The sequence below is a fragment of the Procambarus clarkii genome, chromosome 51, assembly GCF_040958095.1.
Source record: "Procambarus clarkii isolate CNS0578487 chromosome 51, FALCON_Pclarkii_2.0, whole genome shotgun sequence".
In the NCBI taxonomy this organism is placed as follows: domain Eukaryota; kingdom Metazoa; phylum Arthropoda; class Malacostraca; order Decapoda; family Cambaridae; genus Procambarus; species Procambarus clarkii.
The window spans coordinates 21145364-21157980 of NC_091200.1; the positions used below are offsets into that span (position 1 = coordinate 21145364).

General features: G+C 41.7%; 1 protein-coding gene across 1 annotated transcript; it reads left to right on the forward strand.

Moving 5' to 3' along the window:
- The first annotated feature begins 778 nt into the window (after window positions 1-778).
- Window positions 779-12289, forward strand: LOC138351810 (streptococcal hemagglutinin-like). Its single transcript, XM_069303817.1, has 3 exons — window positions 779-801; window positions 1621-1847; window positions 11343-12289. The coding sequence occupies exons 1-3, from the start codon at window positions 779-781 to the stop codon at window positions 12287-12289; spliced, it is 1197 nt and encodes a 398-aa protein (XP_069159918.1).
- The last annotated feature ends 328 nt before the right edge of the window (window positions 12290-12617 follow it).

Here is a 12617-nt window from a genome sequence, read left to right on the forward strand (position 1 = left end):
GCAAGAAAGTATCTGATGGAACAGGATATGAAAAAGGCTGTTGGTTCAGACAGAATTCAACCAGGGATAATAAAAGAAGGAGCGGAAGCACTATGCCTGCTACTTTACATGGTGTATAAGATATCAATAGAAACAGGAGACCTACCAGAAAGTTGGAAGACGGCTTATGTAGTCCAAAAATACAAGAAGGAAGACAGACAGAAACTAACGAACTAGTGCAGGTGATGATTCACAATAACGTGGCTAAAGTAAGTTGACAAGACCACACACTAGAAGGTGAAGGGACGACGACGTTTCGGTCCGTCCTGGACCATTCTCAAGTCGATTCTCTCATTCTCAAGTCGAGAATGGTCCAGGACGGACCGAAAAGTCGTCGTCCCTTCACCTTCTAGTGTGTGGTCTGGTCAACTAATGAACTAGTGTTGCTGATTTGTATAACATTCAAAGGACTGAAAACTATTGAGAGAAAAAGAATAGTAGCACATCTATAGATACATAACTTTTTAACACAATGCACACGGGTTCGAGGATGAAATTTCTTGACTCATAGGTTAAATAGAACTCTATGACCAAGCGACAAAAGTTAGACAAGAAAGATAAATGTTTGCGTGCTCCACATTTTTCGATTATCAGAAAGCCATTGGCACAGTACACCGTAAGAGACTAGGGCATAAATTGGAAAAGCAGTGGGACAGAAGTTGCTTCACTGGATAAAAAGAGGACCTGAGGAACAAAAGATAACGAGTTACTGTGAGAGGTGATATCTCAAAGTGGCGAGATGTCACCAGCAGAGGTTCGCAGGTTAGAGTAAAAAGACCTAACCTGTTTCTTATATAAATAAATGATCTTCCAGAGGGATAGACTTATTCCATTTAATGTTTGCCGATGTTGCAAAAGTTATAAGGAGGTTTAAGATAGAAGAAGACACTCAAAGGAAATATACAGACATTTGAGAATATACATAGTTTCACATAATGATATGATAAAGCCTGATTGGCTCAGAAATTTGTAAAGTAGTTGATTGACTATTGAAAGGGAGAACTAAAGAGAAGCTGCTGCAAGTACAATTAGGTAAACTCACGCACACACACACACAAACACACACACACACACACACACACACACACACACACACACACACACACACACACACACACACACACACACACACACACACACACACACACATACACACACACTGTTTTGAATGTGTTGTATACAGTTGAGAGGCGGGTCCAAAGAGCCGAAGCTCAACCCCCTACGCGCACAGCTAGGTGAGTACACACACGGCCACAGTCAATATCTTTTTCACGACCGTTCATCTTAAAACCAAATATCGCAAGTATTTCTTCCGAACTGGAAGAAATACCTGACAAATAGCAGTTTGGTCGTCACCCGGCATTCACTCAGACTTTCACTCGGCAATCCTGGTTAGTACCTCTTCAGACTTAAAATCTCACTCGATATCCACTCCACCGTCATGCTGCATTGTCAGCGTGAAAATCACCGCTACCATCCCCCATCTATCCATATTTTACCATGCTGGACCACCACTCAAGACAATCACAACACCACGTTGCACCATCTTCACACCAAGTAGCACAACCTCCCCAAACCCAGCGCCCCGACAAGCCCAGCGCCCCGACAAGCCCAGCGCCCCAACAAGCCTAGCGCCCCGACAAGCCCAGCGCCCCGGCAAGCCCAGTGCCCCGAGAAGCTCAGCGCCCCGACAAACCCAGCGCCCCGACAAGCCCAGCGCCCCGACAAGCCCAGCGCCTCCGTAAACCCAACGACACACATTCAGACACATGCTACACTTCCCATCTCCTCCCTCTCCCTGGAGACCAGTCTGTTCGAGGTGTCTGTTCAATTCCTTCCCTCTCCACTTCCCACCTCTCTCTCTCTCTCTCTCTCTCTCTTTCTCTATCTCTCAACCTGTTTCTTAAGGGCGTTATGTCTTTCATTGCACGTAAGACTCCTCAGTGGATACCGAACACGAAATTCAGTTACTTTTTAGCGTGAAGGTCAAAGGTGCGTAAAATCTTAAATGGAATTCCCGTAAAAGTGTGGTTAAGACCATTTCGGCTGTGTTTTTTTTTTCTTTCTTTTTTTCTGGTCGATCTCTTGACTTAGCGCATTATTCTTAGTTTCCTACGTTCAGTTTTTATTCAGATTACAATTTTATTTCTTTCTTTCTAATGCCATCTAACATTTCAGTCACCAATTTTTCTTATTCAATCAGTTTTATCCTTCCGTCGATCCTCGTTTTATGCTAGATCAGAACTTCAAGGGTTTATGAGGTACGAGACGGTTCCTTCCGTCTATCCTCATTTCCAAACATCTAGTCTGTCCATGTATTCCTTCCAAGTACTATAAAATCACTTAGATTCTGCCTTTTCTACTGCTAATTATCTCCCGTATCACGAGAAGCCGTAAACCAAAGTGCAATGAGGCACCCTTCAGTGTCTGAATCACGTGCTTATGGAGCTACTCTCTCTGTTTATACCAGCAACAGCCTACTTTCTTTCCTTATTTTTCTTCATACTCACGATCGTCCTCCTAATCAAGGATTAGAAGGAAAACCAATGACTCAACAAGCTGTACAGGATCTTCGAACGTTTTTTCACAGATATCGGCGATCCGTAACACAGACTCGAATCCTAAGGCCGAAAAATTACAAGAACTGAACGGCAACACCTTCAATACGAAGGGGGCAAGAAACTATTAAGAAAAGATGTCAAGGCATTACGACTATATTGGTCTAGGAAAGGGGTCAAGATAAAGGTCTCGCATGGGACGGGGGTATAGGAATGGTGCCCAACTACTTGGACGGTCAGGCAATATAAGGTAGAGCTCGCAAAGAAGAAATTTCATGCTTCAAATCAAATAACTATTAAAGTTAAGAAAACAGTTTCCCAAGATGAGCCATATCAGACAAAATTTTCTTGATAATAATTTTTTAAACTTTGCAAGGGGGACGCTAATGGCAATAAGGGCAATACCACATCTCAGAAACGGCTGCAGAGAAACCAACAACACCGAACTACGAGATATAAAGGTGCATAAACAGTAAGGAAACGGAAACAATCACGATAACAAAGTTTCTCCATTAATTAGCTCGATGTTTTTGAGAAGCAGATCATCTCTAGGCGGCAGTGACGGAAATAGTGTCAATGTCAACGAATGTTTCATCACACCCAGGCAGACCCTTCACTATCGCGTCAACCTCGTAAGCTAAATCAAGAAGAAATCCAACAGTGCTCTATTAGGTATACAAAATTTATAGTGGCAAATTCCAACACCGGCAAACTTGATATAAGTAATGAATGAGACAAACACCTTAGAAAAAAGTTCATCTCCAACTCTCAGATCACAGAAAGTCCTTGAAATACATCGTACACGCTCAAGTGAGGCACACATTATTTGAGATAACCAAATTTTTCTAGGTGCTGGACCCATCTCATAAAGTAATAATTTCCTAAACCCAAATTTTCGACCAAGATTTGTCCAGTGTAATGGCCCTTTTCATTCTCTTTTCTTATGAGGTTTAAATTAAACGCAGAGTATCGAACTGAGGTAAATACCTTCTTCATGAAATCCATTCCATTTATTTTTTACTGTTAACTCAACTTGTTACTTCTGGCATCTTTAAACTCTATTTGTCTATCTAGCTTACAATTTTATCTGCTGGTGTTACTGTTCCTTACAGTTCATACTGTTGTATTAAGAGGGATAAAATCACGCGGAATTATTGGTTTTATTAGTCTACTTTCAATTATTTGTCGGGGGATTGAATTCCATCTCAGCACGTGGCGACCTACAGAGGTGGCTATGTTGAAGCATGAGCGATGGGTCCCTTTTCACAGCAGCTAAAGATAATAATATCCTCGAACATTTATCTCATAGTACTTAACAACGGAAAGTAATCAAGCCCAATGAGACGCAAGGTGAATACCTTTTAAATAAACAATACCAATTGTGCACATCTTCCTTCACTAATCTTCAATAATCTGCAGTCATCGATTATTGCTTTCCAGTAGATATGAATTACACGCAGACACAAAGTTGTGCAATATTTTGTAATATTCCGCAGTTTGGTAGGCATCAATGAACGTTTTCATGCTTTTATTATCAAACGAAGCCAGGCAACGGGTGGATGTGTGTATTTCTGGTATGAGTTCTTTCTGCTGGGTGTAATTCATATTTGTTAACGTCATAATCTGGTTCTAACAACGTAACGGAAGAAATTTAGTTATTTTGTCAATGTTGTTTATACTGACATATTAAGGTGAATATACTAGTTGTATTTGCCTAATTTTTTTAGATGTAATATTTTTCGTCTAGGGTTCTCTCCAGGGGAACACTACTCATCTTCTCATTAGAAAAATCTGATAAGTTTTTGTTCTCTCTCTCTCTCTCTCTCTCCTCTCTCTCTCTCTCTCTCTCTCTCTCTCTCTCTCTCTCTCTCTCTCTCTCTCTCTCTCTCTCTCTCTCTCTCTCCCCCTCACTCCCACGCTCTCTCGTTTCCTTTCTCTGTTCGTCCATCGCTTTCTCTATATATCCTTACCTCTCCCTCTCCCTTTCCCCCAATTTTTTCCCTACCTTTCCGTTCCCCAACCTGTCTCTGTCTGTCTCTCTCTCTCTCTCTCTCTCTCTTTATCTCTCTGTCCCACTATATCTCTTTTAAAGAACATGGAATATATATACGCCCAAAAAATAAACAAACGTAATCATGTTATTTTTTGCCATTGTTACTTGAACACAACATTTTAACAACCTTGTGGTTATGTTGTGAAAACCGTAACAAAAATATTTGGAAAACCAAACCACGATTTCGGAATTTACCGACGTCCGTGGGAGTCGCAATACTAGCAGATTAATTCTATATACAGGCAATGGGGGCGGACCTCGACCTTCAGCCTTTAATAGTCCCATACCATCAATGTGCAATCCTGAATAGTTGGGAAAGGCTAGCCCCAAACATTTGGCCTCCAACCTCAGACAGATATTCTCTGGTATTTATATTTATGTATTTATAAATTGAAATATAAATTCATATTTATGTATTTATAAATTGAAATATGTTTGACCTGGTGACATTATACAAAACGTACCCCTACACATGGGAGCTCTCTTATTACTCAACTTTGAATTATTATTAGTACTAAGTTTTCTTGCATATTATAAAATGTTATGCTCTGATCATTGTTTAAATTTTAAAAATAGTTCTCTTATATGTTGGCCATAATATGCAAATATGTGTTCGTGTCATCACCAATGATCCGGCTATACACAGCCAATGAACACCCACCATAGCCGTCCCGGTTCCTCTCTCTCTCTCTCTCTCTCTCTCTCTCTCTCTCTCTCTCTCTCTCTCTCTCTCTCTCTCTCTCTCTCTCTCTCTCTCTCTCTCTCTCTCTCTCTCTCTCTCTCTCTCTCTCTCTCTCTCTCTCTCTCTCTCTCTCTCTCTCTCTCTCTCTCTCTCTCTCTCTCTCTCTCTCTCTCTCTCTCTCTCTCTCTCTCTCTCTCTCTCTCTCTCTCTCTCTCTCTTTTTCTCTCTCTCTCGGTAAGGTGATACCCTCTCTTTCTCTCTCCATCCCCTCACCCCGTGCTTCCTACCCCATCCCCGTCCATAGCCTCTGAAGAGAGGCTATGGACGGGGATGTATTGTTGTCCAAGTATTGTACCTCACCTTACTTCACCACTCCTTCCTGCCTATTTATACCCATCACTCGATCTGTAAAATGACCTTCTGAAGATGTATTTAATATACGAAAGTACTTAAGGAAATTTCCTGTTTCATTTTTCCTCCGTGGTCTGACATTGTCACATTCTTAATCACGTGTTTATTTTCGTGATATACACACACATATATATATATATATATATATATATATATATATATATATATATATATATATATATATATATATATATATATATATATATATATATATATATTATGTAATTTAATTTAAAGAATGGTTAAAAATTTATAATAAAATAAAATGAGCCAGCTCTTCTTGAATTAAAGACCATACATGTAGAGAATTTCATTAAAGAATGAATAAACATGAACCTATCCCTCCGCACTATATATATAGCTTTATCTTCTTTTCCTCCTCACACTCTCTTTGTCTCTCACCCAATTCTCCTTTTCAGAGACGAATGGTATCCTCAATTTAGTCCTGTTAATTAAAACCGGCGGTAATTTCCTCTCTCCACTACTGGAGATGCGTAGATTACGATTTTCAAGGCAAAATGAGCACACATTTTTTCCTTTAGTAGACCACTTACTCTATCACACTCATTGACTGTCACAGTAAATGAGTTACCATGACAACATTAGATCCTGTCACTTACTGTCACAACATTAGGATCTGATACTTGCCATATACCAACATTAGATTTTCTCACCCATTATCACAATATTTGGTTCTGTTACTTATCACTACAACATTAGGTCCTTTCCCCATCACAATATTAAGACCTGTAACCCATTATCACGACATCACCACAACATTACCAACTTACAAATAACTACACCTTCTCCCTCCACGTTCTCATCCTCATTCCACCCCTCACTACTCCTCCCTCACCCCTTCCTCCCCGCCCCCCACCCCTTCCTCCCCCTCACTTCCCCCTCAGAATGGTGCATTATCTCTTCAGAAACAGCCCTGGTGTGCCCCCCCCCACTCCCCATCTTCCAACCACACCATCATAAAGGATTTACTACTCTGCGTTACGTTGCCTGAGAATTACCGCCGCTAACATTTACGTTCTCGCCACACCACAGGTCTATTTTGTCGCCCCCCCCCCCCGCCCCTCTTCCCCACCCTCCCGCTCTGTGCCCTCAACGACCCCCTCGACTGGGAACGCGACGACAGCTGCTGCTGAAGATAGTTCATTCTGGCGCTAAATGTGGTGCCGTGCTTCTGATTTACTTTCCAGAAGGGCTTATGATGAGTGAGTTGTAGCGAGAATTGTCTGAAAGATGGTGACCTGGCCTGCCTACCTACCTACCTATCCCCCTTTCTCTTCCATTCCCTTCCTACCATTCTCCTACCTTCCTCCCTCCGACCTTCTCCTCTCACATCTCTCTCTCCCCTGCGTCATCATTTCTCGCCTATTCCGTGTCCGGGAGAAACTGGGGAGAGTTAGATGATTTATAAAAGCTCTTCGATATGCATCAGTACTGCAGAGCTGGCGTCACGTAGGCGGCTCGTATTGACAATGTATAGACTCGTGGTACTGTTACGACGGTGAGACGATGGCCCTCTGCACTTAACTGTGACTGGTACTGTGTCAAGCTGGAGGGAGACTAAGATACACCATCACACACTGTTCTCTCACAGTGAGAGAGAGAATATGTAACTCATACTCATAATATGTAACTTATACTGCATGACTCACAATATGATAGTCAATCTGCATGACTCGTACTGCTTGAATCATATTGCTTATTTCACTTCACATGGGTCTTACAACATTATGAAGGGAGATATTAAATTAACAAAATAATAATGTTGGCTTGTAAGTTAGCAGAACTTTTATTATTTTTATTATTTACAAAAGTAATAATAAGTTATATTTGTCTTAATAATAATTATAATAATAATGAGGATATTGGAAGTCTTGAGGGGGATTCGAACTTATACTCTAGGTACTCAAAATAAAAAGCTTTAGTGATTTTCTCATTGATACTTGATACAACGCGTTACTGTGATTTCTCTGTGCAATAATGATAATACTAATAACAATCATCATAATAGCAACATAGACATTAATAAGTCGTTGAAGTACGACTAGCCACTTTAAAAACGAGTAACTTGTTTCTTCCTTCCTGCCGATCAGAGTGCATGATTGGCCTCCACTGCGATTGACAACAAATAAATACAAATACTCTGAATATTCGACAAACAGCTGAACTTTGTCTCCGAGATTATGTGGCAATATATGAAATTTATCTCCTGGCTACACTCGTCTGTGCTGCAGCTACGCTCAAATACACATTTATAAATGTGTATGCCCTAAATATTTGCATTTTGCGAATAGTTATGCCTATAATAAGATCTATTGGTTCTGTGGGCAATTATTTGTGTTTGAAGTACGCGATTGAAGCATTAAATGATGTACAAGTCGAACAAAGAAAGTGGACGAAACACTGGTCGAGAAAAGTTCGAATGTCATCAGTTGTGAGTCGTATGGTTGAGAGAATGTCCTTGCATGGATGGCCCGTGCTTGAAAACAATGGGCAAATTCTTATATTTTTTTCTATTTTAAAACAATGTTTCAATGACGTTCTCTATTTGGATGACACCTTTGTATTGTTTTCCAACGACATACAAGTCCAAACGAGTAACAGCTGAACTTGAACCACTAACCGAACTTAATCTAAGCCTGAATACAAGTAAAATTATAAAATAATCATTAATTTTATTCTCACAATTGACTTGAGAATGGTCCAGGACGGACCGAAACGTCGTCGTCCCTTCACCTTCTAGTGTGTGGTCTGGTCAACATACTTCAGCCACGTTATTGTGACTCATCGCCTGCATTAATTTTATGTTATAAAATACTATATTTAGCAATACAGTATCCTAAAATTTCAGAATTTGTTTTTGTGGTCAGCTGCCAGCTTTGACGAGGATAGCCCACGAAGGGGTTGGAAGTTGGATTAAGAAGCATTTGGGTATTATTTATGAGGACGGGCTGGATGTGAAGCTTGAGTTTAACAGCTTCATTTTGCTCAGAGTGTGCAGGGAGCAGTATTATTATTTGCTTCAGAATGGTGCTATTGGCTGCACGCGATAAAACACTCTCGTTTTTAAGGTGAACTGGATCATAATAGAGACTAGTGTTTATATAAAATATTGGAATACAGGCCAGTTAAACCCTCACACACTACGAACACACACGAACACACACACACACACACACACACACACACACACACACACACACACACACACACACACACACACACACACACACACACACACAATTTTTCTTATTAAATCTGTTAATTTATTTTTTGTAAAGTCTCAAAACCGTTGAGACTTAAAAAAAATATTGTTGTTGACTTGACTGGTTGAGAGGCGAGACCAAAAAACCAGAGCTCAACCCCCGAAAGCACAATTAGGTGAGTACAATTAGGTGAGTACACACACACACCCACACGGGTGTCAGAGAGAGGAACACACAGTCACGTGTCTCAGAGAGAGGAACAAATCATTATGCGAGATTGGAAACGAAGCTGTCCAGCTTTCGTGCCTAATCACTGCCAAGTTCTAGTTGCAAGCAAGCAAGGAAGGTGCACAGGACCCACTGAGAATAAGACCTGATAACTGATATAAAAAAATTGATAATAGGGAAAAATTTAACATGGTCGAATAATTTAAAAAAAAAATACCTCCTAAAACAATTTTATAAACAGATAAGGTAAGTTTTCCGAACCAGTCCATATAAACGAAATGAGTCAGCTGAGAGACGTCGTAAATTAGAAACTGGGTTATATGCATAAGATAATTAAATGAAATCTTATTACCATGAGTGTTAAAGGACTTGCAACGTGCGAGATAAGACAACGAACATCACGTTAGCAAATTGAAACACAGTGAGAGGAGCTTAAGTTAAGAATGAAACTGCCTTTCTTAGTACAAAAAAGAAATAAATGTGACACAATAATAATCTCAATAAATCACAGTGAAAGAATTTAAAATTAATCACAATGCAAGTGCCAGCAGAAAATACCAAGTAATGGAAATATAGACAGAAGATTTGCTTTCAAATAGAGAAAAAACAGATTATTAACCGGGTTCTGTATATATATATATATATATATATATATATATATATATATATATATATATATATATATATATATATATATAAATATATATATATATATATATATATATATATATATATATATATATATATATATATATATATATATATATATACACAAATTACTGGATCATATTATTAGACGTAGGATTTTGGATTGTTTCAAGCGACGTTAGATAGACATAAATAATGAGCTTGGGTGTAAATAATCAGGAGCTCCCTCACATGGACCAATAGATCTAAGGACGTAAGGACATGATTCTCATTGCTCCTCATCACCTCTTTTGAACTCATTTTATTATTATTATTATTATTATTGAACCCTGGCAAATGACTGCAAGGTCCCGTAGTTCATCACGTCCACGGGAGCGACAGAGAGAGAGAGAGAGAGAGAGAGAGAGAGAGAGAGAGAGGAACGACCATTGTTATAGGGCATTGTTTGATATATAATTATCCATCTCAATCAGAATCTCTCTAAGGAAGAATGACGAAAACAACGTCAGGGACGGTAGAAGGAAATGGCCTAATTAAACCAGCAATACCGAACAACTGCCTCACAGCATACACAAAAACTCTCAAACGCATGTATGCACACACACACACACACACACACACACACACACACACACACACACACACACACACACACACATACACACACACACACACACATACACACACACACACACACACACACACACACTGTAGGGAGCCAGTGGCCGAGCGGACAGCACGCTGAACACGTGATCCTGTGGTCCCGGGTTCGTTCCCTGGCGCGGCGAGAAATGATGTGCAGAGTTTCTTTCACCCTTTGCCCCTGTTACCTAGCAGTAAATAGGTACCTGGGAGTTAATTAGCTGTCACGGGCTGCTTTCTGGGGGGGGGGGGGGTGATGAAAAAATATAGTAGTAGTAGAAACAGTTGATTGACAGTTGAGAGGCGGGCCGAAAGAGCAGAGCTCAACCGCCGCAAGCACAACTAGGTGAATACAACTAGGTGAATACACACATACTTAAAATAAAACTAAAATGATTTTTATAAAGTAAAAAAGTATAAAAGAAGACTCAACCGTAGAAATAATTAAATACCAACAGATCTGCTAGGAAATTAGCTAGCATCTTTTTGGACGCCTATCACAATAACGAAGTCAGAATCACACATTCACCATAATAACGAGCTTAGTGGTTGCTTGATGATCGCAATACCCGAAGCCCAAACCACATGCCCGCCCTAATAACGAGCTTACTTGAGACCCGACGACAGCACTAACGAAACCCAAAACCCACACATCCTCCCTAGTAACGAACATCAACTCTCTCCCTCCTCCCCTCCTCCTACATTAACCACAATAACAAACGCCATAAAAATGGGTTATTAGCAATCCACTCTTTTAACTCGCTTGGCCGGAGAGCCGGAGCAGCTCTGCACATGATGCACCTCGTAACTAAGCACATAAAAAAGAGCAGTTAGCAGTAATGCAGGTGCTTCAGCAGGGGAGGATGCAAGTGCTTCAGCAGGGGAGGATGCAAGTGCTTCAGCAGGGGAGGATGCAAGTGCTTCAGCAGGGGAGGATGCAAGTGCTTCAGCAGGGGAGGATGCAAGTGCTTCAGCAGGGGAGGATGCAAGTGCTTCAGCAGGGGAGGATGCAAGTGCTTCAGCAGGGGAGGATGCAAGTGCTTCAGCAGGGGAGGATGCAAGTGCTTCAGCAGGGGAGGATGCAAGTGCTTCAGCAGGGGAGGATGCAAGTGATTCAGCAGGGGAGGATGCAAGTGCTTCAACAGGGGAGGATGCAAGTGCTTCAGCAGGGGAGGATGCAGGTGCTTCAGCAGGGGAGGATGCAGGTGCTTCAGCAGGGGAGGATGCAAGTGCTTCAGCAGGGGAGGATGCAAGTGCTTCAGCAGGGGAGGATGCAGGTGCTTCAGCAGGGGAGGATGCAAGTGCTTCAGCAGGGGAGGATGCAAGTGCTTCAGCAGGGGAGGATGCAAGTGCTTCAGCAGGGGAGGATGCAGGTGCTTCAGCAGGGGAGGATGCAAGTGCTTCAGCAGGGGAGGATGCAGGTGCTTCAGCAGGGGAGGATGCAAGTGCTTCAGCAGGGGAGGATGCAGGTGCTTCAGCAGGGGAGGATGCAAGTGCTTCAGCAGGGGAGGATGCAAGTGCTTCAGCAGGGGAGGATGCAGGTGCTTCAGCAGGGGAGGATGCAAGTGCTTCAGCAGGGGAGGATGCAAGTGCTTCAACAGGGGAGGATGCAAGTGCTTCAACAGGGGAGGATGCAAGTGCTTCAGCAGGGGAGGATGCAAGTGCTTCAGCAGGGGAGGATGCAAGTGCTTCAGCAGGGGAGGATGCAAGTGCTTCAGCAGGGAAGGATGCAGGTGCTTCAGCAGGGGAGGATGCAGGTGCTTCAGCAGGGGAGGATGCAAGTGCTTCAACAGCCAGGGGCTGAAGATAGATAGATAATTTTATGTTTTGGGCGGAACAAATAAGACACACGAGAATTTATGATGGGCGCGGTTGGGTTTGGATGGGTCGTGGTGTAGGGCTGGGTGATGAGGGGGATAATTTATGATAGGGAGAACTAGGTGGAAAGAGGGGAATGGAGAGGGAAGAATGGTTACCCATGGGGAAACTAGCGAGAGGGAAATAGCGTCACCATGAAGGAAGGAGAGAATGGATGGAAGATATCGTCATCATGGGAGAGGAGTGACTGCTTACACGAGGTAATTACTGAAGGATAAGCGCGGGATTTTGCGCAGGATACTGGATATGCCGCC

Bases quoted from the DNA above. Each gene is read 5' to 3' on its own strand.
- LOC138351810 (XM_069303817.1), top strand. From the start codon at position 779: ATGTCACCAGCAGAGGTTCGCAG. The intron at 802-1,620 runs GTTAGAGTAAAA...CCCCAAACCCAG, and splicing joins TCACCAGCAGAGGTTCGCAG to CGCCCCGACAAGCCCAGCGC. The intron at 1,848-11,342 runs GTCTGTTCGAGG...GTGCTTCAGCAG, and splicing joins CTCCCTCTCCCTGGAGACCA to GGGAGGATGCAAGTGCTTCA.